A 27,853-nucleotide genomic window follows, 5' to 3' on the forward strand; every position below is an offset into this window, starting at 1 on the left:
ATGACTGTAATAGTATATTAGATTATCAGATTGTGCTAAAACTTCCACTGCATAATGTTCAGAGGTTTGGGGTTTTTTTCATATTTCTGAATGCTAATACTTCAGTTATGTTTATACCTTTCCAGGACACTTCATTCAGTCCCGGTTTCAGTAAATGCAGCAGACAAATGCCGTTGACCTGATGTTACCCAGTCACTATAACTGGAGAACTACAGCAACGTCACTGTCTGGCAGATTTATTCCTACCTGGCACTACTGCTTAGAAACTGCCTAATTAACAGTCTGTTAAACCAACAGAGTGAAACATGGCAACTTCTGTGTAACAAACACAAGGACAGTAAGCCAATATAAGACCACTGGGTGTAACAGGGCCATGACTGCAATATGTGACTATAAATGCTTGTGACAGAAGAGAAGAGCTGACAAACTTTTGAACCAAGGCAGCGAGCAGAACCAGAAGTGATGACTGCAGGATAATCAGCCCAGCAATTCGTCTACATAGCATCAAATTCCTATTTTAAATCCATGCTGTAGTATTATTTGGAGAGGACTATTTTTCATGTTATTGCACCATGAGGTCTCTGCATGCTATCACATTGTTGATGCCTTCAGCTCCGGGAATGGCTGCATTTCAGTAATAACTCAAACAGCTCCAAGCGTAGTTTAAGAAGCTTAAAGACAATTTCCCTGGAATTAAATGGTCTTGACAAACGGTAGATGTTGTTTCAACCTCCAACTCATCCTTTACCATATCACCTCCCTATCCACTTGTCTTTTTTCCACTCAGTGCCTCTGCAAGCAGGATCCAGCTCTGACAGAAGAAGAAAGCGGATATCTTTCCCCCAAGAGAGGGAGTCTGTGACTGGTAAACACATACAGGAGTCTCAGTGAAGCCCTTGCCTGCCACGGAGGCCTGTCTGGGAGAAAGGGGCGAAAGCCAGAAGTTTGCAATCCTTCACTGCAGGAATTTTGGCCTGTGGGTACAGTTGGCTCCCTCAAGCAGTGCACCTTGCACACAGCTGAGGATCTGCTGCATTATGTCTGTAGGCAAGTACATTAAGGAGAGAGAGTTTACTGCTTCAGCTTGATGTGCACTTGGAGAATGCTGGGTTCCAACTTATCTCCCACACTGAACTCCAGGGATGTTCAATTGCTGACCCAGATCTGGAACCAGACATCAGTATTTGCTCCCAGCTCTGTAATCTCAACATTGATTTGGCTACAAACACATCCATAATCACAAGATTTTAAAAAAAAAAAAAAAAGCATCACTGAAGAAAGAAAAAAATTGTTGTTTCTGTATTTGTCATTTCTTGTTCTTTCCTGAAAGTGGGTTTTTTTAAAGGTATGTGCACTCATGGGTGTGGACAGATCTGTGCACAGAGTACTGCAGCATTTCATCCTCTCCTGTAGGTTACAGAAGTTTCATTCCTTGATTCTTTTAACTTCAATGCAGTTGGGATGCGCAGCTCCCAGACTCTTCATGCAGCCTCTCCTTCCTAGCATTGAGACATTTATATGAAAGAGCTCAACCAGCAGAAAGATTATAATTAAGAATCATCCTAGACTTCTGCTCCAAACAACTTGATCACAGCCTGGCTATAAGAGGTTGCCAAAGGCCTACAGGCTGCTGGTCATTCATCCAAAAACGCCTGGAACACTTTGAGAGCCATGAAGTATCACAGTCTGGCTCACACAGTTGATATGTAACGTGACATCCCTTAAACAGAATGAACTATAGGGGCAAACGTAATTTAGAGATTGACGGGGTGAACAAAAATATACTACAGCTGTCTAGGAGTAACTTAAATCTCCATCTGAAGAGTAATCACTGCCAGAGATTTTCAACCATTCATTTAGACATCAGGAATATCAACATCTTTAAACACTACTTAGAGATGATGTTTAGGAAAATTGGGAAGAGAGCCAGACACACAAATAACTACACTGAAAGAACTTAGAAGACTGACAAGAAACATAGCATTCATATTTTAAGCAATTAACTCACATTTAAGCCAACTATCTCAAAATGCTATACCTCTGTATCATATGGCACGTGCAATATTAGTGAGCCACACCACAGTTAACTCAAAGGAGTGTAAATTCCTCACTCAAAGAAAAAGAGTTTGGTGATGTATGACAGCCCTTAAAAAGTCTGATTCAGAGTGGAAAGTTATTGCAGAATAGTTTGTATATTTTAAATTCAAACCTTCATTTAATCTACCACAACTCCCAGTGTGGACATGGCCTAAACCTAATGATTATGTGTCACATTCACCCATTCTTTGTATTTGGTCAAAGATAAAAACCCAAACCAGTGACAAAATACCAGCCTTTCTGCCACCAGAACACAGCACACCCTGGATAGCTGACAGAGACCAGGAGCCTTCAGTCAGCTCCGGCTCCAGTTCCATGATAGTACATTAATTTTATTACTTGTTTCTCTCCAACAGGCACAAATCAAGCTTGGCACTCTGTCAACTAAAAAGCAATGATTTTAATAAGATGCTGAGAATCAAGTGAAAAATGGTCAAAAGGGTGAAGACTTACTGGAATATCCCACCAGAGCAAAGGTTTGGTTTCCCTTGAGAATAAACTGAAAAAAGAAAAAGTGGAAACCACTATACAGTAAAGCCTTCAAGGAATACTCCAGCTGCCGCAGCAAAGACAAAATACACACACCTAAATAAAGGAGAAGGGAAACAATGCAGCAGACAGCAAAAGGGATCCCCTTTATTACACTCCCTAATAATTTGCTGTACATCTGGAAACTCCACTGAAGAAATAGATTGGATCACAGTAGTATAAATTTGACATTAACTGAAGGGACAGCATAAAAATGTCTTTTCCCCTACTGCACTGCAGCAGAATTGTCAATGATGCTCAAAATGCCTTTAAATCTCTGACAAAAATAGCAACTTGTGTGATTTACACAAGCCATCAGAGGTGTGGTTCATGTTACGGTTCTCTGTCATTTTTCAAATAACACATTGTGTCTCCAGTTGTTCCTTCACCCTTTTTCAGGAAATCAAAGAGGGCATGAGTACTTTTAGCACTGGGCTGGAACCCTCCTTGGTTTCTGCTCTCTAAGTCCACTCCTTTCCAAGTTACAGACTGCCTCCTTGTCTCTTTCTATGCTTCGGACATATTAAATCTATTAATTACCATTTCCCATCTTCTGGTCCATAAAGATCAGAGTCCTAGTAACTGCAGTATCTATATTTAAAATTGGCCAATATTTTTTTTGTTATAGCAATACAAGACTACATACAGTAATCAGCAGAATTATCCACAGTGCAACCTGCTATAAGGAAAACTCAACAGGCATAGGCTTTTCTTTTGACTTTTTTTAAACTATTCCTGAAATACCCTGAAAAAATATTACTCTGAGTTTTCCTCCTACACTTTTAACAAACTATCTCAAAGTCCAGTGGAGTGATCACAGATGTGGAGTGTTTCTCCATATCTGTCTCATGCAGAACAGATACACACAAATTTATCCTTGAAACAGAAATATCTGAAAAAGTTGAAGCAATTAATGCATACCCCAAATTATGGTAAACTTCAAGTTATCCCATTCTTGCACTTCAGTCTTGTGAAGAAACACTACTGAAATATCTGTTTCCTCTTTCAGATATCCATGACCTTCTAAATAAAAAATTACCATGCCATAAATGCAAGTGGAGATAAGTATGTAGCACGTGTGTGCATTCAGGCTGCTACTTGCACTTACTACCTTGGTTGCATGTTATTAATACCAGATTTAGTTTAGCTGCACCAAACCAACCATGAGGCATTCACACCTGTTCCAACATCATTGTAACATCTCCAGGCAAAAAATACAGCAAAATCATATATATGTCAAGCCATTTGACAGCCTATCCATCACAAGATCACAAGTAACTCTCTGTTAACACACCCAAAGATAAACAAGTGACTAGCGTGTGCAGGCACATGCATGCTTTCTTTCTTGATTTCCCTCCTGCCCCCATCTCAGCCACAAGAAACTTTGCTCCTTAATGGCTACAGAATGACACATACAGAAGAACAGCTATCTGAATTTCAGACTGCATACTAACATACATGAACAAAGGGAAAAAAAAACCTTAATCCTTATATTAAAGAATATTAAGATCTAAGGCAAAAAAAAAAAAAAAAAGGCACATAAGCCTTCTACATACATCCCCCTCTGAAAAGGGAAAGAGAAGGGTGGTTTCTTTTCCTTTCCAATATTCCTCAGCAGTGGGGCTTGTCACCAAACTCATGTCTTGTATTAGGAATAGTGTGAAGTATTTCAAAGTGGGGAGAAATAACTCTCCGCTAGGGTTTCAAAGAAAATTAGTTCTCAGGAATTCCCACGAGTTGCAGTATTTGGTAAGTTTGGGAGAATAAACGTTAAGACCTCTGAAGTACCAGAATAATATCTTATTTATAGGAGAGGTTTTAAATATACCACTGTTTCTGCATCTCTGTTGTCACAGCTTTAAAATATTTTGCTCAGTTGGTATTGCTACACAGCTGCCTTACCCTTCAAGTTCACCCAGCTTTAACCACTTACTCCTTACACACCAGCCTGTGCTCCAGGCTCCAGTGCAGCTGAGAGGATCCTCATTCTTTCTCCAGCTATTCAGCTTGGAAAATCATACATTTACACAAGACGGGAGCCAGAAAATGACTGGATGGTGGTCAGTTAAATAAAACACTTGGCACCAATGAGACACATGGGGTACCATAGGTCTTTACACTTCATGAATTCTCTGCTATATTATTACTAACACAATTATTCTGCGACAGTTGTTGAGCAGTGCAGCAGAGAAAGCATTGGCTAGAAAGCTGTTGGCTACACACACACAAAAAAATAAAAGTCCCTGTCTGCTGCTATTTACCTTTAATTCCTGAATTGCCATCAGTTAGTGACAGGCAGAGGACACAAATCCCAGAATGTGTGTGTTCATACTGCCTCACATTGCACATGGCAGCAGAGCCTCCCCAGAGCATGAACAGAGCAGTCGTGCCAGTCCTCACCCCTCCCTCCCTGCCTTTGTGGATGAATCGGAAAGTGGCATTTTTTTAAATCATATTCCTTTTGACAAATTCCAGCAGGAGCCCTCTTTTCCATCAGCCAACATACCATTGCATGATGACCCACTTCATCACTTCTTCCATTTTCAGTTAACTTTCCCCCCACCAACTTGTTGATTTCTGTCCTTAACACCGCATTTTGTCCATAAGGGCTTTCCTAAAGTTTTGTGGCTGTAAGGAGAGTTGCAATTGTAACAGAATCAGCCAGCCTTAGAGTTGAAAACCTCTATTAACAAGTTATACTGCACACTGGCTACTATTTTATGTACTCTTTACCCACCCACCCTCTGTAACCTTGCCCTTCACCTGATTGCCTAGGCCAATATTCGGAGAAGTGGAGAGACAAATTTGTCATAACCACAACAGCTGGGGTCTGAACCTCTTGAGGGGCCCATTTATCATGTGATAAAACACTCCAGCAAAAAATAAATGCATTTGCCTAAGTTGGGGGGGCCAGGTGAGAAGGAGATGAGTATCAGCACAAAGGGGAGGGAGGATTTGATCTCTGTTTACTCTCAGGTATCCTAAAAAACACAGTGTGGGTTAAGTCTCCTTCCTTACGACCAGAGCCACGCTCGTGCAGCAGCCCCCTTGCCTCCTGCCTGTAGCACAAGGGACTGCCCCAGAGTCCATTAGCAGCAGAGCTGGCACGAGTGCCTCCGGCTGCCGGCAGCCAAGGCAGCCCCTAGCCACCAACTCTCCAAGATGGCAGGGAGCAGGAGCGTTAACTGGCAGCCAGCTCTGCCAGGCCGCTGGCGCCAGCCCCGCTCAGGGAAGCTCTCCAGCCAGCCCTCGCAATTCACAGCATCCGTCAGGCCGGGAAGCGTGTCAGCCCGGACTCAGCTCGACTATGAGGCAAACCATAAGAGCAGGTGACACTGGAGCAAGGCTGTATGCGGCACAGGCCCCGCCTGCCCCAGCAGCGGGCACAGCCGCCTCACGGGGCGGCCATACTGTGGCAGAGGACTTGCACGGCAGCCAGCCTGCAGCGGCAGCCAGCGCTGGAGGGGAAGGTGAGGGGTTGGCCCCGCAGGACTGCTTTCTTCACCAGCTTCAAGCAGATGTTTCAAGTCATGAGAAGCAGCAACAAGAGCAGCTCCCTGTGCAATTGTTTCTAACCAAATCAATACTCCAGCTGAGCATACTTAAATGTAAAAGCTGTCCTAGACGAGGAGCTGAGGCTTCCCACCAGCAGAGGAAAAGCCCTTTTCTTGCTCTACGGCACCATCTAGCGCTAACAAAGCACCAACCCATTCGAGCTTATGCCGAGTTTAGAAATAAAGCAAAATACAAGCACATAAAGAGACATCCGAAACATGCAAGGCAACTAATGACAACCCATCTTCACTTAACACATGATATGGCCTACTTCTCTCACTCGAGCAGTGAAACGTTTCTGTTGAGTTATCTAAACTGGTTGCACACCAGTTAACGTCCCAGCAGCGCGCACCTCGGGCCCCAGCCATGCTTGTTACCACCATCCCCATTAGACTCAGCAGATGAGCCCACAACAGCCATATGTTCCTTAAATGTACGTGCAGCCTTGCAGCTGCCTCCCGCTCCCGTTCCAGGCTGGCGGCTACACTGCTGCGCCGCAAGTCACGGCTGAAGGACAACAGCAGCGGCTCTGAAGCAAAGACCTGGCAGCCTTTTGGAACGCGGTCAGACAAAGCGCTCGTACACATCATCTTCAACAGGTACTAAGGCACAGGAAGAGATGAGCCTAACTCCTGGGAATACTGGCCCCTACAGACCATTAGCTTAGAGATTAGTATTTCTGTTCCCAATGACAGAGCCCAGGTGGTTCCCTCCTGCTCTGGAAAGTTACCTCTACTTGCTCCAGTTTTATTACCACTACTTGTTGTCGTGGTTGGGGGGAGCTTCTTTTTTTTATTTCCTACATCCAAAAATCTTCAGTACTTTTTATAAGCCTAGCACTAATTATTTTATTTTTTCCAAGAGCAGCTTAGTTCTTAAAATTTTTACAGCTCCTTATTTGTAGCATCCGAGGGATGATTCCTGTCACAGTGAAGAACTTCAGTGCCAGATTCTTCAGCCTTCAAGTATTCCAGCAAGTTGGACTTTAAAATAGTAGAAAATGTGATTTTTCTGCAGTGATGAAGTCTCCAAAGAGTTATAGAGTTCACATCCTTTAATGGTGTAAAGATCTATGGCTTTTGAAATGTTGAAATTTAATTGTTTTTCAAACTCCCCATTGGATCCAACTGAATAATGACAAGCTTGCATTCTCGTGGACAAAAACTGCTTTGAAAATCTGTCCCAAGTGATAAAGATGATTAATTAACACACACAGCAGTTAAAATTTACATTTATACTTCAAATGCCCCCACCCTCTTCACTACTTCTGCATTAATTCAGCACATACAGAAAACCACTTATGTACTTTTAACAGAATCCGTTTTCATTCATACAAATGCAAGAAACAAATACAAATAATACCCCTGGCTTTAAAAGACACACACACACACCCCCACCACACCCCCCCCCAAACTGTAATAGAATTCCTAAAAAACTTTGGGAGAAAAAACTATGCTAATCTATAGAGCTGCTTAAATATACATCAGTGACACTTCAGCATGTAAGTAAAATGACATAGGTAAAGATCAAATCATTCTAAAACCAAACTAACTTTCCTCTTCACCCCACCCCCAAGTCTGGGTTTTAAATCAGCAAAAATTATCTAAATAGCGATTAAGTCACTTTTACATGTTCTTGCTGGACAGCAAACTCCATTTCTAAAACTATCCTTGATAGAAATGATTGTTGAAGTTCTAATGACTAGGGCATCCTCCACATTCAACTGACCCTCAGTCATTTGGTGTGGACACCTCTTTTAGCCTCCAGCAGAGCCCAGAGGCACACACAATGCATCTGTCACAGTCAGTATCAATACTCAAAGCACAGCTTGTTGCAAGAACCTCTCACATCTCTGCTGCTCCCACTGGCATTCTCAGTCCTTTCTGGACTTCAGCATATTCAGATAAATCTTGGAGCATATTTGTGTATTCTTGCAGAAGACTTCAAGAGTTTGCTACAAAAGAGTTTGCTACACATTTAACCAGTCCCACTGTGGAAACAAGTGCTTAATCTCTATGGCAGATCTAAGAATCTCTATGTTCTTCCTCATCATTAGAAACGTAGTCTTTCTTTAAATCATAACGATGCCTTGCATAGTTAGCCAAGATTAAGGAAGACTGAGGACTGTAGAATCAATTATTTCTCTCTATTTTGTGTTGTTGAAGACAACAAATTCAGATCTGGCAATCACCCAGTGTAACAATTTTGTTTTCTGAATACAAGCCTTTGGGAAGAGAAGTGATAACAATGAACCACCAAGATGTTATGATCAGCAGAGAGGCAAAACACATGCATACCTTTCATTCTGACTGGACAGAATCACCTAAGATGTGTCACCATCTCAAATAATGAAAGCCAGCAGAAAGGTACCAAAAGGTCAGTTAAAAAAACAAAAATCACAGGATAAGTGAAATGGGCTGTAAGAAAACGTCTTGCGAATAAGCCATAAAGATTTGACACCACTGACTTTCCACACTCAAGCCTGAGCCAGTAGGTTCCCAAGACCTAGTCCTTGACCAGATAATATACCTACAATGCTTGGTGACGAGATCTGCAGACAGTCACACACAAACTCTGCTTGAGATTAAAAAATATTCATTTTCAAATGGTGGTGGCTCGGCAGGACCTGATCAACAACAGGGCAAGCTAGGACAAACGCATTAGTTTCAAGTTTTATTTTTCATTTTGGTGAAACACATAGCCTCTTCTCAAGAAGCATCATCTGTAGAGCTGTTACAAACACATTTTGTACTCTAATACACCACAAACTTGGAAGAAGAACAAAAAGCACAGGTTTCACGCTGTACTTGGGCATACTGAGTCTTAAGTTACAGATAATTTAGAAATCTTCTGATTTTACATATATGGTGCATCGGCCATCGCTCAGCCTTCATGCGTGATTTGTTTTTCTTACAATCAACACTGGTTTTAGAAACTTTCTTGCTGTAAATGGTATCTTTTCCACTTTAAATCACTTAAATGATATTTACATAAGTGTGCAAATTGCTTTGAAAGATAGAAACAAACACTAACATGTAATATACAGACAGCTTCTTCTATAGCTAAACATTTACTAAAAGGCAGTTAACATTCCTATCACACTAATTGCCTAAAATAGGAGAATAAGTTATATAAAATAGACCATCTTATTTTGAGACACTTCCATTTCTGCAGATTTGGTCTTGGCAGCAACATTGCAATCAAAGATTAAGATTCTATTCCTAAGATTCAGAGAAGCCCCCTTCAATTAAATGGCAGCTAAATATGTTTAGTACAAGTCAGTTTTGTCCCAGATTTTCCATACATGGCACAGGGAAATGAGAAAAAAGCTGGGGGGAGCGGGGAGACAGTCTTGCACATCTATTTTATTTTTTAGCAATATGAAAAGAGTGCCTTAAGAATCTAATGCATAAATTGTATTTTTTCTTTAAGGGCCCGTTAGTGTTACAAGCACAGTTTAAATAAAGCCTGCAAGTTCTTTCACAGAAGCACACAAGGCTCCCAACTTTTCCTCTTACACATGTCATCTTCTCAGATATATACAACTGTATATTGTAGAGACAACAGATTGTCTGGACAATCTATTTCAATCAACAGATTGAATAGACTCTTTGGGACCATTCAACAAAACTGATTTCAGAATTGGAAGCAGAAAGAAAAGCTAGAATAAATTTCCTTAGTGTTCCCAGTGCTCCTACATGTGGGTTTTTTCTACTTGTGATAAAAGACTCCCCGTAAAAAGTGCATGGTCACCTTCATGAACAAATCCAGAAGGCAGAAGGTGAGTAAACTGGAGTAAGTTGCTCCAATGGTGAAAAAGGAAGAGTTACAGAAAAGTCTTCAAAACCATCTTTCACATATACTTGTAAATCAGAGAAAGGCAACTCAGTTCCCGAAGTTTCATTTAGACTATTTTATAGAAGAGCAAAAGCTTCTATATACATCATTAATAACAAAGGGAAATGCATCTGCAAGTAAAGAACTAGAGGTGGATTTTAAAGCCATTTGAGACTACAAGCTGATTATTACATAATCCAAAGAGATAAAACTGCTTTTTGAACACCCATTAAATTGAATAATGTGACTTCTACAGCACCCCTGCCTGCAAATCATGCTGTAGCTTGTGTACCCATCACAATGCTATTGAGTACTAGCCACCCCAAGGAAAGTGAACCTTAATCCTCTAAAAGTTTACCTTCATCCCAATTATGTCTGACACACTTGTGTCAGACATCACATATACGACAGACATAGGCTTGATAATTTTTAAGACATACAATTCCTCAATATGGCAGAAACCATACCAACACTTAACACTGTGCTTTTGGTCTATTTTTTATTGAACTTTGGGCATCACTTATCACACACAAATCCATGCTGGATTCCAAGTGATCTCACCCTAGTGCAGATCTTGATTAGGTTCTTCTGAAGAAAGACGACAGGTACAACTTCCAGTGTTGACAACTTCTATGCAGAACATGGTCAAACAAATTTGAGACAGTAAGAAGCTTGCAAAACTTGTGACGGATGCATTAAATTTTGGTTACTTTGGATTCTGCGCTAGTTTGAAAAATGCCATTTGTAAGAGATAGCTGTTCTCTGCTTTGAAAATATGAAAGAATGAAATGTCTTCATAGACTAGTGTATCGATTAGTAAATAAACACCTAGAACACTCATCAACTCAAAACTATAATTGAAACATTCCACCTAAGTTTTTGTTAAACACTGTCTTCAGAGCTTTATATTCAATGCACATTATCTGCTACCTTCAGTTTCTTTTTTGGTTATAGCATGCTTCAAATACCACTAAGAAAGGTTGTCCACTCCTTGCATTCCCAAGGTGTACATTACAAACACTATGCACACATTTATTTCCACAGACGTGTATGTACTTTTAAGCTTGCAAGATAGCTTCAAATTAGTCGTCTCATTTTCACACCCACATGGATACTGCTTGCAAAGAATATGGTGCTGAAATAATATTCTGCAGTGGAATAAAAACATGTTGAAAATAAACTGAATGCTCCCCCTAGTGCTTATACTAGTGAAAAATCCTGCCCTGCACAGTCTGCCTTAAATGGTGTTAAAGAGGAAATAATTAGCCAGATGAATGACCATATGTTTATCTCAGGAAACAATCACGAACACATTACTGGGACCAAAATGTGTCAGCTGTTGAAATCCAGCATTTAAAGTTTTGTACCATTCTCCCTACTCCAGTGCTTCTGGGGTTTTGGTTTCTTTTAAACTGTGCTTTTAGTGAAAATTTCTCTCTAATTTTTCCTATCAACTGAAGGCAGGGCCCTGAGGAAGCTCTTACCAGGTAAGAAATGAAGGCCAAAGATGTTTCAAGATGATAGGTACAATCATGCTTTTTTTCCCATACTGTACTCAGAAGCTGCCAAGTTAACAGTAGCATTCCCATATCACAATTGCAATGAAGCTCTGGTAAATCTCGTACCTTTGGATATGCTCAACATCACAAACAAGTCAGATATTTAAGACAACCTATGTCTGTAGCTAGCATAGTCCACCAGAATATTCATCCTCTTCCTCATCAGCATGAGAGCCCGCTGCAGCTGGTCCTCTTGCTTTGTCTTGTGCAGCATTTGGCGACTTCTTCTTGATTCCACCTCCTGGGACCACCAAGGTAAGACCAAGCTTGGCATACTGACAATAACAAGGTAAGTTTAATTTCTGCACTACCACAGAAGTAAAATCTTGTTGAATTCTGCTGCACAGAATTGACTGACGCTCACAATAAACAAGCAGGTAACATTCAGTACAGAAAACAGATTGATGCTGCTTTCATTTTTCCAGCTTAGAATAAGCCTGATATTGGTTCATTTTTTTCTATCTCAAACACTCTGAGAATGTGAGATTTGTGTTGACACTACTTATTGTAGAATAATTTGGCCATATCCTATAGCTTCTGTGGTTCAAACTTTATGTAAAAAAAATAATTTTTCAGTATGCAGTTCTGCATACATTATCTAGTAATAGTTCATGTTAAAAGCCTTACAAGTGTTTTTCAGTAAAACTAGTACCTTAACTTCTACTATTCAACATAGTAATAAAGTACAATTAAAAAAAAAGGAGAGGAACACAACTACTTAAAATAAAATATATATATATGTTTCACTAGCTAGTAGCTTGCTAAGGAATACGTGCTGAAAAAAACATTCAGCAATATCATCCTGTAGGCATCACGTTCTGTAACGTTTACGCATGCGTATCAGCTATGTGGTATTTCTGAGAAAGAGCATAAGCAGCAAACTATCCTGGCCCCTAAGGAACCAAGAAGGGAACTGAATTTTGGTCAACCCGTCAAACAAGCTCAGCAAATCCATAACAAACAGCTCTTTCCCCTAAGCCCTCCCACCACCTGAAGGAAATGATATGGGAGTTTACATTGGCAGGCAGCAAAGCAAAAGAACACAAAATTCACAAGCACAGGGTAGGATGACAGAGCAAGTCACAACAAATACATGGACTCTGCTCTTCTTATTCTCCTATACTAGAAAAATCTCTCCCTCAACCCGAACAAGTGGAAGGATTATTTAAAACAAAACAAAAACAAAAACCAAACCCCAAACAAAAAGCACCCAACATAGGAACTGCCCACTTACATCATTGTCCATGTATTTGAAGAGTGGCAAATTACAGACTTCAGAAACTTGATCCTGATCTTGCTGGTCATACCCTTCTAAGAGTTGCTCTAGTGCTGCACAGTCTTCACTTCCATTAAATCCTGGTATACTGAAGGAAGTAAGAGTTCCATTTAGGGCACTTCAGCAATCTACTTGACACTCAGCTATTTTACCTTTAAATGCTGATGATTAATAGCAGAAGAGCAAGCAGCTTTTAAGAATCTGATAGGTGAATCTCACTGACTGCTTATTCCACAAAGCTGTTTATAACCACTTTGATTTCTCCAGGCACGTGAATCATATCCATAAAATTCAACTTCCAGCAATATTAGTTTGCATGCTGAGTAGACCACTATCATAGTCAAGACAAAAAGAGATCAGAATTTTTCAGTTTTTCCTGACTAATCAATAAACACTTCCTCCACTTTACATACAGAAAAAATCCGTAATAAGTTTCTACATAAAATACAAACTGAAGACTTGGAAAATATAAGCAAGATGATTGAAGACTGATCTTGAAAATTCTTTCTAAAAATAAAGTAACAATTTAACTTACACATGTGTTGATGTCATTTCAATAAAAACACAGTTTAAGTATGTTATTTCAGTATTTTGTTACTAAAGTCATAATGAAAGCTGAAAAGGAGAGTTGCTGGGAAAGCCTCTGGAACCAGGGTTAAACACTGATCCAGATTTTGACACCATAATTTTCTCCTGGATGTATAAAGAATGCCTTCTTCATTTCAGTGTATTCAACTGAACTACTTTCTGCTTTCAAATTATTTTTCAGTTCAATCAGCTACTTAAAAAAAAGAAGTAAAAAAAAATGTAGAGATCTCCCTTTTCTTCTTCCAGTGTACGACAACGGCAAGATCTCCTAGATAAAAATAACCAGGAATGCAGCAATTCACATGCTGCAAACTTTTCTTTAACAAAAACATTTAGATTAATCTTTCCCCTCAATCTAATCACCATACTAGATAGTTTAGTTGATTATACTGGCATGCAGCTATTGTGCATTTTGCGACTGCTTTCCAGATTTCCATCCTCAAACTACAATAAAATATGGCAATGACGAGTTAGAATTTCAACTTTTTAAGGGCCTCCATGACATGGCAAAAAGATTCTAAAAAAAGTTAAAGTTTAGTTAGCAACATCCAGAAATACCTCCTTTCTTTTCTAAAAATGTTTACAATAGCTAATCCATCTCTGTTCCATTTGAAAAAAAGACACAACCCAAAGGAGATCAGTAAGGCAAGAATCCTAACCGTAACAGTATCCTGCTCAGCTTTCAACAAGGGGGAAAAAAAAAAAACCGGAATAACTTCTAATTTCCATCTCATTTCACCTGTCACACTTAACTGCTTCTTTATGACTTTTCATTTTAGGTTCATTAAGAAGAATCACCATGGTAATTACAGCTAAATTGGTTAAGAGTGAAAAAAAATTCCTGAGAGCTATTACTATACTGGAAGTCAACAGAAGTACAGACTTACAGTTTCTTGACAGACAGTGTTTCCATTGCACATTTGTAAGAATAGACCTACATTAATGAACATTTTGTTTAAAATTATAGGACGTGAAGTAGACTTACCTATAGCTTTCCCTCACACATCTTTCTGCAGCAACATAATCATTTCTGTGAAGATGAACTAAGACTTGAGCAATAGTTTTCTAAACAAAAACAAAAAAAACCAACCTGATGATTCTTTAGAAGTGAATAGTAAAATGAGAATACTGGACTGCTAATCTTTGGTGTGAAAAAGGTCATTACAATCTGCAATGATTCTAAGACACTGACACAAGAGATTCAGAACAACATAGTGAAAAAGTAGTAAGCCATATCCTCAGCTGGTATGAAACAGATTTTCTCATATAACATTGTAACGAACTGCTGCACCAAGCAACAATTTTTGTGGTTTGTTATTTTTGATAACACTTTTATTTTTGATGTGTTTGTTGTTTTGGCAGCTCCTGTAGATAACACCATCTTATTTTCAACATTATAGTGTTGAAAAAAGCACAGCTAGAGTTTGGGTAAACATGCACTACCACAGATTCTCAGCATTTAGTGAGAAACATATCCCTGAATCAAGAGGTACATATTGTCAGTCAGATGCCAGCTGTCTTTAGTTACCCAGAAAAACTTGAACCGCACTATCAAAAATGGTTTCTTAAAATTTACCTTATAGCATGTTGGGTAATTTTCAATTTCCTTATAAATACTTTTTTCCTTTTGAAGAGACAACGCAGCCTCATCTAATCTAAAAAAACCGAAAAACAGTTAGGAATATCAGTGACAGGTATACAGCACGATGAACCCAAGGCTAATTACAAAGAATAAAAAGCAACACAACTAAAAATAAGCAGTAGATCTTACTAACAGAGTATATAAAGAAATAGATAGTCAGCTTCTGTATACATGCAGGCCAAGAACATCTCTTGTATTAATCCAGAGAAACCTCATTTTTCCTTACATTGTACAAGGTGAATGCCTTGTTATGTACCCTAACAGACTTCTGTATGTCATGAGGTCACTATAAGCCATCAGTAAGTCTGATATCCATGAACTATCAATATTGAGTCATAGCAACTGGTTCTGAGGTTGAATAGCCTTTTAATAATCACATTAAACTTACAGAAATTAGCAATAGCACATGAGCTGTAAAGCAGCACAGCAACCAAGTCTTTCAGATGTTCTGAAGCTATGTTGACTTGCTTTCATAGAAAGACTTCCAAGTTACTTTGTAAATCTCCTTTTCTGACTACAGCTCTGCAATGAAATTAAGTGTCTTAAAATTACGGTTAGAAACCCAGGCAATTTCATAGAATCATAGAATGGTTTCGGTTGGAAGGGACCCTTAGAGATCATCTAGTCCAACCCCCCTGCAGTGAGCAGGGACATCTTCAACTAGATCAGGTTGCTCAGAGCCCCGTCCAACCTGACCTTGAATGTCTCCAGGGATGGGGCATCTACTACCTCTCTGGGCAACCTGTGCCAGAGTTTCACCATCCACATTGTAAAATATTTTTTCCTATATCTAGTCTAAATCTACCCTCTTTTAGTTTAAAACCATTAGCCCTTGTCCTGTCACATCAGGCCTTGCTAAAGAGGTTGCCCCCATCTTTCCTATAGTTCCCCTTTAAGTACTGAAAGGCCACAATAAGGTCTCCCCACAGCCTTCTCTTCTCCAGGCTGAACAACCCCAACTCTCTCAGCCTGTCCTCATAGGGGAGGTGCTCCAGCCTCTCCTGGCTGTTTCAGTGAATCAAGTCTAAGTTGAACTGCAGGTCAAGTTTGGTGCTAGCAACTAAAATAAATTCCCATTGAGAGTCCAAGATACAACCTCCTCTAAGAAGTCCAGAATCAGACTGCTGCAAACAGATTTCTTTTCTCAGGTTAGTCACCCAATTCCCCTGTTTTATATTCCACAGCTATAAAAGCCTTTCAAGTACTTTCTACACATTAGGATTTTTTTTTTCTTCTAGTGCTAAAGTGGTTTAAGAATTAATCAAGACTGGTGTATGTGCTTTCTAGCTATTCAACAAACACAAAGGAAGCAAAGCCTTACAGCCTACATTCTTCCATCCCAGAACACAAAACAGGTGGTTCCTGGATGAACGTGGCATATTCCACAGAAACTGAATTTTAGTTTGATGTGCATCTCAGGGAAGACTTAAGTAACAGTATGTAAGTCCCATAACATGGAAAAAACCCAATGAAAATCACTATTAAAGATTCAGTGATGTTTAAAAAAAAAGAAGGCATAAAGCTATACCTGCGTCCTCTGACTAGAAGTCTTGATGCCTTCCCTAGCATTTCTAATGCTTGCCGTAAACGTTCTTCATTCTAGAGAAGAAAGAACTCGTGCATTTGTATTTAATTTGTATAGAATTAAGACCACTAGACCTTAATTTAAGTATATCATCTGTAACTTAGAACAACTGTTAATTATTACATCAGCAGTTCACATACTCAAGGGAATCATGAAGAGCATTGGTGCACCCAAGTCCCACAGCTAGCTCCCGTATGAATCTACAGAGCAAAGTAACATCAATGCAAACTTGCTAATCTGGAAACACGTGACAGCTGACGACAGAAGCATGCCGAAGGCAGTAGCAAAAAGGCAGATCATGGGATGGGTAGAGCATCAAGCAAACTCTTCTGTGCCTTCAAGGATTTAAAACTATTTTAGGCTCTAGGACTCAACAGGCAAGTGCCCAACCCTCTAGGCTGCCTATCGAGGCAGAAGACTTGACAACATACAATATTCAGATTCAGTCAAGTCCCAGACTGAGAAAAAGGTAAATCAAACTGACTCCTAACTTTTATAATCTCCTTCCCTACAGCATGAGAAGCCTTCAGCTTCCTTAACCAGCCACTGAAGTGAAAGGAAGGAAGAATAACTTACAACCTAACCGTAGGCTTTTTCTTAACTTTATAGCTAACCCTAAACACCAATTCATTCATCTCCATATACTTTCTGGGACTGGAAAGCTCTGTGCTGGGGGGGGACAGGGACAGGAAAGTGGGGGTGGGGGGGGACGACACAGGACACCCAAACTAAACCAAACAACCCAAAAAAAACCCACTTACCTCAAACACTGACGCTGCTTGCTGATAGAGCTGCACGGCCTTCTCTGGGCTCACATTTTCTATTAACCTGTAATACACATAAATCATTTCTCTTGAAATGAAATGAAAATATTTTTTACATAAAAGCATCAAAGAAACAAGAAAACAAACCACAGACATACCCACACCCTGCATGCGTTCTAGCCACCAATACCACATACTTACTTTCCAGCCCGTTCCAGTGCAATAGCTGCTGTATCTGGTGTCCCGTTCTCCAGGTACATCATACTGGCTTTCTCGATCAGCTGAACTGCTTCAGGGAGTCTCTGCATCTCCTGCAAAGCCACAGTCAGAGGGATACTGCTGTCAGGAATTGTGCTTATATACAATAAAACAAATCAAAGCAGACTGTATTTATTGAGTTTCTAGTTTTTATTCACAAACTTGTAGAGCTAGTGAAAGTTGACCACCAGCTCCATAAAATGCACTTTTAAGTACCAAACTTACATGTAAGACATGAATTTGCAGTAGTTTAGAGCAGAAGCAGCACTGCTCTTCTGTTACCCTCTGACATGAGACCAGCACCTTTCCTGCTACAGAAGGAAAATAATTTTCTTTTCCCCAATTACAAACGTCGCTTCCCTAATGTACTGAGGGTACAGGTGGGGGCTATGAGTCAACAGAAAAATATCACCTTAATATGAAATATTAATATTTCTTAATATTGTATAAATATGACCATATTACAGTATAAGAAACAAATTAATACAAAAATAATATATTTTTAACAATTATCACATTTAATATGCAATTTGTTTACAGATATTTGTAAAACTGTCCGGTGTACAATATTCTTCACTATAAAATAGAACTTTTTACTAAAAACTAGTAAATGAAAATACCTTTAGCATCATGCCAGCTTGTTCATAAGCTCTGCCAAGAAAAAATTGACAATTTAGTTAGATATGGGGTATTTCAGCAAGCTGTAGTTACAAAGCAAAAGCTAACATTCATCAGCTATCACTTCACTGTTAATATTTAATGCTTTTAAGATGTTTCAAATGCTTTGTTTAATGAGACAGTGCATGTGTAACATTATCTTCCACAGATGAAGTACTTTAACCACACACCCCACTAAAAGTCTATTCTCATGATCTGACCCACAGGCAATGTTTGGATTATTTGTCATTACCTGCTTGCTTTGAAGAACTCTCTAATTAAGAATTTCTTTATAAGCTCAACAGTGTAGAATTTCAAAATTACAAAAAGTTCATCTAAGGAAAAATATTTTATATGTGCTGAAGAATGTCAAAATCATCTTTTCTTCAGGTGGCCACCGCAGGTTTTCAGACCTTCCTAGTCCACGCTCCCATTAAACTAGTTTTGAAACAGCAAAATCACTTGAACCATACCATTTATTACAGCAAGATCAGAATGATAGTTCATGCTTGTACCATATGTTAGAAAATTTGTGCGAAATTACTCAGTGCTTCTGTACTTACTTGGCAGCATGGAAGAGACTGGAAGTAACATTGTCAAAGTCAAGGACAAAAGCCACAAAAATATAATGCAGAAAAATTAATCGTGCACAAAATCTTATACAAGTACTAGTTTCAAAGCAAGGAATCCCAAAAAGGCAAATCAAACCTACTACATTTGTAGGCAAGGTGTCAAGAATAAATGCTTCTAAGAACAGAATAAATGCAACATACCAAAGCATAACTGCATGTAAAGCTGTAAAACACACATTTATTTAAAATATGTTCCTGGTTACTAATTACTACTACAAGCGTGTAATAACGTCAGAGTTGCATTTACTTTTTATTATACATTTGTAGGTATTTAAGAAAAGAAAATTTCTGAAGCAGTCTCTAGACATCTCCGGCATTGGTCAGCACCTTATCACTCCACGGTTATTGGAAACAACACAGATTTTTCTAACCAAAAGAGTTCTTCGGTTCTCCAACTCAGAACACACATTCTCTTTTAAAAGAGAATTTTGTTAGATTGACAAAATGTGCAAATATATTAAATACATCTTTTACCAACACTCATTACCCCATTCTATCTAGCAACTAGTCAGCTTCTTGGAAAAAATAACAACCAATGAAAAGATACGCTTTATTGTTTTCATGTGCCTCAGCTTCCCGTAAACAGGCTTCCCTTGCCTGGTCAAACTGCTTGGCATTCTTAAAAGCAACAGCTGCAAGAAATCAAACAAAGTTTTATTTACAGCATGCCATTTTCCTTTTTTCACCACTTCTGCTCAAGAATTTAGCCACCTAAACTTGCAAACAGACTCTTTAAATGAATGGTTATAGTTTACCAAACTCTTCCAAAAATCCCCTGGCAGTCCTCCTTGCCTTATTAGTCACTTAGTTACCATTAAAAACATTTATTGTCAAAAATACTTCCACACCATCACTGTACCAGACATTGTGCATAATGTGTTTTGCTGGATTTTGGAATTTACTCATTCTCTACTTTAATTACAGAGCTGCAGGAATGCATATGTATATAGCTTTTATCATTAGAGGTTATACAAAATCAGTATGGCGGGAGCAGAAATCTACCATCAACAAAGCATATCTATAACAGCTTTCTCAACACAACTGCTTCAGGGCACAAAAATATATTTGTATCTCCACTAGACTGATAGGATATTAAAGTAGGATTTAAAAAAAATTTCAATTTATAGAAGCTCCAGTTGCTCTTCCAAGTTTGTATTTTTTTAATTCAGGCTTAAACGAATGAGTATGAATGCCTAGAGTAAAAAGCCGAAAAAAAAATTTGCACAATACATTGCTATTATCAAAATGAAGACATTTGTTCAAGAGCAAAAAGGAATCACCTAGTAGGAATCTTACATTCAGTGTGACACTAGCAGTGGGGAAAAAAAGAGGCGGAAAGAGATCTTACTATGCCTGAAAAAAACCAGCAGCATCTCTCTAGCTTATTGAGACAGTCTCTGTCAGATTTAAAACCAGCCTGAGTATTAGTTGTTTTGTAGGTAAAGTCATAGGATTTGGGGGTGGACATGTGAAGGAAGGAAAGCTTTATTCTTTATTCTTATCACCTGTAGTAACATACAAAGAAGTAGTTGTAAGCTTGGAAAAAAAAAATTGTTTCAACAACTGTTCCAGATTTCCAAGTACAGTCTGAAATTTATTTTACAGTGCTACTAAGAGTATCTTTTTGTTGTTTCACCTTACTTTGTCTTCACAACAGTTTTACTTACACATCAATGTACTGAAAACATAGAATCACAGAATGATTAAGGTTGGAAAGGATCTCTAGGATCATCAAGTCCCACCGTCAGCCCAACACTACCATGTCTCCTAAACCACACCCTGAAGCGCCATGTCTACATGCCTTTTACATACCGCCAGGGATGGTGATATCAGGGGTTAAGCGTAAATAATACTTTGAAACCGTAAACTATATGGCCATATTTACAGCCATACATACCTGCCTTCCCATATTCGGTAGCTGCACTGTCGTAATCTGGTTTCCACTTTAAGAATCCAGTTTTCAGACTAAAATATAAGAAGGCCTGTTAACAATTCATAAAGATTTTATGTTTTAACTTCAAAGCACTTCTGATTCTTTAAAGCTTTAGACTACCTCCAAAAAGGAGCAATTACCTCTATGCCAATACCATGGTGGCATCACCACTGTAAAAATAAATGCCAGGACCATTAGGAATTGTATAAAGCACTGCAATGATCTCCCATAGTTACGTGCCTCGCCCTAACATGCTTCTGCTGTCCCCAGAGCCTTCACAAATCCAGCTCCTCAACAGTAACAAGTCAACAGGAGAAAAAGACTTCCACCTACACCAACATATCTCAAGTCTTCTAATACCACACCACCTGACAATATTTTTGTTACACATCATGAAGTTTCTAGCGCTCCTCTACAATCATTTTTTACTGCTGAGAATTACCAAAGACTCTCCGTTGCATACACAAGTGAAAGAATTTACTTACCAAAACAAAGACAAAGCCTCATATGCCGTTTATAATATCTACAATCGAGCATGACACTAAATGGTGCCACGCGCACACACAGACATATATATATGGAAAAATATGCACTGCAAAACAATGTGAGTCATCAGGCAACATTTACTTCAATATTATGACTTCCTTACTTCTAAAACAAATATAAAAATTACTGTAACTTCAGAGACCATTTCCATATTTGTTGTAGGCAGACACTTCAGACACAATACATAATTTGGAAAAACAGTTGTATATAGACTCTGCATTGGTTTTGCTGTCTTACTTGGACAAAAGCCACAGTATGTAACACTAAAGCAAGCCTTTATATTGTGTTATTTTTATCACAGGCAAAGTCTCAAATGTATTGAGCTGAAATACACAATACTTTAATCTGCATACAAGTTGAGATTTAGGTACTTTTTATTTCAAGTGCTTTCCAGGACAAGCTTAAAATGAATTCCACTGAAAGGCACTTTTGGACAAGTAATTTGAATAAAATACTCTGGTTGAGATTTTTTTTTATTCTGAGGTGGTCTTTCTTGTATCACAGTTTGTACTTTTGATCCATCATTTCAGGATGACCCATCACTACTCTTTCTAAAATTATAGCATCTTTTGATTAGTCAGCTCTATTACATCTCTACTGTAGTCTGTGAAATTGAGACTTATAAGCAAAACAGCTATAGTTGGTGTTAAAAGATACATTAAAACACTATCATATGTAGATGTTAAGCCCTCTAAGCTAAGTGTCAGCACAGGTCTTTGAGACCACCTAAAAAGAAAAATATCACACAATTCTCATAAGGAGGAAACAAACAAACACACCACCTCAGCAAGGTTAAGGTATTTTATTCACCACAATCCCCGTAACTTTTTCTCTCTCCAGTTTGTCTTTCTCCCACTAACTTCAGCAGAAGAGCAGAAGTGACTCCCTTCACTCTTCTGTTATGGCCAGAGCAATAAAAGCAATATGGCCAATAAGGAACCTGCCCAGTCTCCAGGCCTCTGAGCCATACACCCTCACCAACATGACTTTTTCGTTTTAGGGTTGCTTTATTCTCCCAGTTCAGGGAAGAGGGGTGCCCCATAGCATCCACCCCTGTAGGGAGTGGCTCCAGAGGCAGAAGAGGGACCAAGCAGCCATGTCCTCCCACTCCCCCCACACCTCCCTCCCCTTCCCTGAGGTCACATCACCTGGGACACACAGGCCACCACCTCACAGAATCGTTAAGGTTAGAAAAGACCTCTAAGGTCATCAAGTCCAACCATCAACCCGACACCCCAGGCCTCCTAAACCCTGCCCTGAAGTGCCAGGTCTACACGTTTTTTGAACACCTCCAGGGATGGGGACTCCACCACCGCTCCGGGCAGCCTCTTCCAGGCCTGACTACTCTTTCACTAAATAAATTTTTCCTCATATCCAATCTAAACCTCCTCTGACGCAGCTTGAGGCCATTTCCTCTAGTCCTATTGCTTGTTACTTGGGAGAAGCGACCAACAGCCTCCTTTTAGGCAGTTGCAGAGAACGATAAAGTCTCCCTTCAGCCTCCTCTTCTCCAGGCTAAACCCCAGCTCCCTCAGCCGGTCCTCACAGGCCGCCCCCACCACCGCGCGCAGAGCACCATGGGAGCTGTAGTTCCCCGAGGCCTCCGCTCCCCGCACGGGCGCCCAGGAGAACTACAACTCCCAAGAAGCCTCCCCCCCGCCCCGGACCCCCCGCGGCTCAGGGGTGAGGAAGGGGTTCCGAGCTGCTGCGTCAAGTCGGCGGACAACGGCCTCAGGGCTGAGAGGCGGTGGGGACGGGAGGGAGGGGGGGACGGGAGAGAGGGCGGCCGCGGCGGCAAGCAGGGCGCTCCGCGGAGCCCTGCTAGGGCAGGAGGCGGTAAGGCGCCTCCATGGGGCAGGAGAGCCGGGCGGGCCTAACAGCCCAAGCGCTGGGGTGGCAGCCGTCGCACCCGCTCACCAGCTGTTCGCCAACTTCCCTGCACCTCCCCCCCCCCGCCTCCACTCACTATTTCTCCGCTTTAGCGATATGTTCGAGCGCCTCGTTAATCTTCTGTGCCGCCATGACACCAGCGCAGCGGGCTTGCCGGTGGGCGCTCCGCCGCTTCCCTGCGCTTCCGCTACGGAGCGCCGCAGGGTTCAGGGGGCGCCCAGGGGAGGGGCTCGGCATTCCGCCTCCTCAGCGCGCATGCGCGGTGCCGGGCAGGGGCTCCACGGCGGCGCGCGCGGTCAGGGCGGCCGGGGGGGGCCGAGGTGGCCGAACGGGACGCGCCTCGCGCCTCGGGTGGGGGAAGCTCCTTCCCCCGCAGCCCTTGTGGGTGGTGTCTGCTGGCAGGGGTTGTGCGGGTGAATGGTTGCCCGCGGCGATGGGCTGTGCCTCGCTCCGGGTAGCCGGAGGGTCCCTGCCATGCAGGAGGCCCCAGGCCTGGCCTGGCCCAGGCCAACAGAAGCTTTTAGGAAGACGGGAATGAGCGCACGCCTGCGTTTCCCAGGGGCTTCAAACGGAGGCTGGTTGTTGATAGAAATTCACAACTGGCAGGCCAAAGGCTGAAAAGCAGTGCTTGCCCTGCTCTGAAAGAAGCCTCCAGAGGTCTTTTTGCTGAGGCATACCCTCTGGCTTGTTTGGTATTTGTAAAAATGAGAGGCTGTCTCCAGTCAGGCTGGCACAGAAATACGAAGGAGAAGGTGTTAATGGTGGGTGAGCATATCAGAGTTGGTAACACAGGCTATCCGATCATGCAAGATACCCAAATTACACACTCTGTAACTGAACTGAAAATGCTCAAGTCCTGTGTTACTGCCCGTACATCCAGTTACCTTGACTCCTTATTTTTGTTAATCTGAAACATCCTTGAGTAACAGAAGATCGGGGATTGAGCCCAGGAAGATGTTTTTACTGCAAACTTAGGCATCGTTATTGTCTTCCAGTATGAATATGAGTATTTATCTACACAGGAGAGAGAAAGCCAAGTGAGAATCTGGTTAAACTTGCAAAACTCTTCTCAGGACATAGCTGAAAGTCCATACTGTTTACAGGAATCAGAGCTTTGTGATTGTTTCTAGCTTGAATGGTGAAAAGAAGCAATATTTACATGATTTGTTTTACCCTAGGTAGGCATCAAACTCACAGGTCTGAATTGCTCTACCTTCCTTTCCCTTTTCCCATGTTCCCCTGATGACGTGGAAACTTAATTTTCTAGCTTTGGTTATTGAGAGGCTGTCATCTATTGCAGATGGTGGAAAATCCCCACTAAATCTTCCATACTATTATTCTGTGTCATATAACAAAGTAGGAGAAAAGGTAGAGAGGTTTTCTTCTACTTTCAAAAGCAGAGAAGTGGTCACAGGAGCACAGGGAGAAAATAGGTAATCTTGCATAATATACACGCAAATGGTTTCTGGCAAGTGCTCACTGGTAGGAGGTAAAGAGTAGAGGAAGCTGTGATCAGAGAGATTCCTGTGTCATCACATCTGCCTTTTCTTTCCTTTGCTGTGGCAGCCAGGATAGATCTGGCCATATAACTATGAGCTTGCTGCAGTGCCTTTTGAATAAACTTGTGTTAGCCAGGAAAACGAAATCACAGAACTGCGGCATTAAAGGACAGAATAATCTCAGAGTGTTCTTCTGAAGCACCTAGTTAATGGCTTAATGTTTGTGCTAGTACTCCCTGTGGCCTGCTGTGTTCCCTGGGTTATAAATAGCAGTTCACTTTCTGGTGAAACTACACGTGTGCACTGTCTGGTTAGAGTTTATACTGGAATGACCAGACGAAAGATTTCCAGGACTAGTATTAAATGAAATGGATATTCCTGAGTAGCTTTTATTTTGTAGACGTGGAACCTCCAGAGATTTTACATCTGGGAAGGATCATATCACAGCATCTGGTGCTTGCCTGTGAGTTAGAATTTGGTGTTGAAAAATGACCAGGTACAATATGAAAAAATTTTACAGTGGTAGCAGTTGGAGTGACAAACTTTTAAAAGTATAATCTTATAGGTTTTGTTTGCTAGGCAGATGTGACTCTGCAAATAGCTGTACAAGTAGAATCCATTGATCATTAGCCAGTCCTCAGCTGCCCATCACTACACCTTGCAGAGGGTTTCTGTCTCCTATGTAAGCATTTCTTCATGTATACCATTGCAAACAAAGGCATCAGCTTAGAAAAAATGCACTGCATAAACTGATACAGCTCATTTTGTCTGAAAAGGGTTAAAAAACATCTGTGTGAGACCTCATGGGGCTAACCTCTGGCAAGTGGCTGGAGGCAGGCAGCTGGGGACAGCACTTTGCACCATTATGGCTGGGTCCACCCACAGCCCTGGCATAAGGACAGCCTGGGCTTCCTTCAGAGAGCTGTTAATAGTTGTAAGAGACTATCAGTATGATCGTAGCTAAATTTGCTTCCCAATTAACTCTAACTTTTATTTCTTGTGAATATGTCATGTTCTTGTTCAGAAAGTCAGGACTGACTGCAGTGAGTTATGTTTTAAATCAGCTGCTGAATCCTATCTGCGACTCCACTGGATCTGGAAGGTGAAATTCAGTTTTCCCAGATCAGGATTTCCCAGCCCTGTCTGATACCCTTCTTTGGCAGCGGAACATGGAAAGTTCTGCCCTGTAATTTATTAGTGTCTGAGTTGGAGTCTTAACTACAATAATAACAGCTACACCACCATGCTGAGGAAATTACCTGTGAGGAAGGGAGAGGGAATCTGCATATTCCTCCTCCTAGGCAGACTACTACTAACACTAATGGTCTAATGAACAATTGGGTCAGACATATTTTGGGCCCATTACATACACAAAAATGTGTTCTGTGATCATTCCATCCCAGTGCCAGCACCTCAGTGCTCCAGTACCTTTTCTTTTCCTGTCTTCAGCATTAAAGCCGTATAATACATTTGGCTGTGAGAATTTACTAGTTCCTGTCTTAATGGATATGGCAGAAAGCAAACAACTCTGAGGGCCACAAAATGAATAAAGACTTTTTCTGTAGATTTCTGCCTCCCTGCTGATTGTCTTTAATTACATGGCAGAAGATTACAGTGTGAGCATGTCTTTTTATTAGATGTCAGAGAATAAAGAGAGAGACTTTATAAATATCCCAACTGGGGGAAGGAGGTAGTGTCTGATTGGCTTTCCAGATTCATTGGACGTGAGAGAGGAGGAAGGTATTCTGGTGTCTATTAAGGTGTTCCATTGTGATACATTAATAATGCCTTCCCCATTATTTATTTAACACATAACATTTAAATGGTCCTTTTCTAGGTTAAGCGAGTTGGCCTGTCCACCTAGGTAAGGCTGGCTGATTTTGTCAGTGGGTAAGATGATGCATCATGATTACCAAGTCCCTTTTAGTCCCTATCTACTGTCCCTCCTGCCTCCCTTTCTTCCAACAAGAATCCATTTCCCTAGATCATGGCAACCTGCAAATGTAATATATTTACAGTCAAATTAGTTTTATACAATAGTTAGCGTATGACTCACAAAGATACGTACAATATCTACAGATGTGAATAAAGCTTTTCTGGAGAAGAGCTGAGCCACCTTTCCCTGTTGGGTTTTCAAGAGCCCAATGTCACATAAAATCCTGTAATTGCCACCATACTTCTTCTCACATGCTGCAATGGGGAATCTGATGCACTTGATATTGTTGGCATTTGTCACCTCCTGGACTTGCTCCTTGATACTTCCTTACCTTCTTAGCCACTGCAACAGCGAATGATGAAAATTTGCTTTCGTATCTGATGGTTATATCCACCACCAATGCCTGACCACCCTTAACAAATATTAGATAGGTTTGTAGAGCCTATTTTGGTGGTCTCGTAGGAGTGGCTCATGAAGCACTAGCCAACCCTTCTTTTAGGCTTCTTCAGCCATTAAGTCGCACAGTTGGTTATGTCTTTTGATCCTAGCTTCCTGAACTGGTGGACAATACCCCATAATAGGCGTGCAAGTCTCACTCTCAGCTTGACTGTGCTGGCAGATCTTGAGTTTTCTGTCTACCCCAATTCCCTCATGGGGTAGACATTAACTATTAATTGTAAGGTGGTAGTGGGCTTCCTGTGAGGAATCCCCCAATAACATCTTATCTGTTTGTTACTAATTTTGTCTTTTTCAACATTGGCAATGCCATGGCCCTGTCACAGCAACCTGGTCCAGTTTAAAAGTTCTTCCTTCTGCCAGTTACTAGGTCTTGGAAAGATGACCTTTGGAGCAGAAATTTCCTGTTCCGAGACTGGGGCCTCACTGCAAACCACTTCTGGAATCACCATGACTACTTTTGAGTCACAAATTGATGGAGTTTTCTCTTCTCTTCCTCCCACAGCGGTCCACAACTTCTTAAATTCATTCTTGATACCTTCTTGATGAACTATTGATTTTGTAGTGTCACCAGAAGGGTGGAAAATTCAGTGCAGCTGACAGGCCTGCATTCTT

General features: G+C 40.8%; 1 protein-coding gene across 1 annotated transcript; it reads right to left on the reverse strand.

Annotated features, from left to right (window-relative positions):
• Positions 1–8,840: 8,840 nt before the first annotated feature.
• On the reverse strand, positions 8,841–23,600 carry NAPG (NSF attachment protein gamma). Its single transcript, XM_075084660.1, has 12 exons — positions 23,424–23,600; positions 20,876–20,943; positions 19,526–19,610; positions 18,910–18,927; positions 18,310–18,340; positions 17,633–17,742; positions 17,429–17,495; positions 16,611–16,681; positions 15,017–15,095; positions 14,426–14,505; positions 12,811–12,940; positions 8,841–11,851 (listed from the first exon to the last, which is right to left on the reverse strand). Exons 1-12 carry the CDS (start codon positions 23,582–23,584, stop codon positions 11,702–11,704), a joined length of 1,050 nt encoding a protein of 349 aa, XP_074940761.1. The 5' UTR covers positions 23,585–23,600; the 3' UTR covers positions 8,841–11,701.
• Between the last annotated feature and the right edge of the window lie 4,253 nt (positions 23,601–27,853).

Source organism: Phalacrocorax aristotelis, chromosome 2 (assembly GCF_949628215.1).
Source record: "Phalacrocorax aristotelis chromosome 2, bGulAri2.1, whole genome shotgun sequence".
Taxonomy (NCBI): Eukaryota; Metazoa; Chordata; class Aves; order Suliformes; family Phalacrocoracidae; genus Phalacrocorax; species Phalacrocorax aristotelis.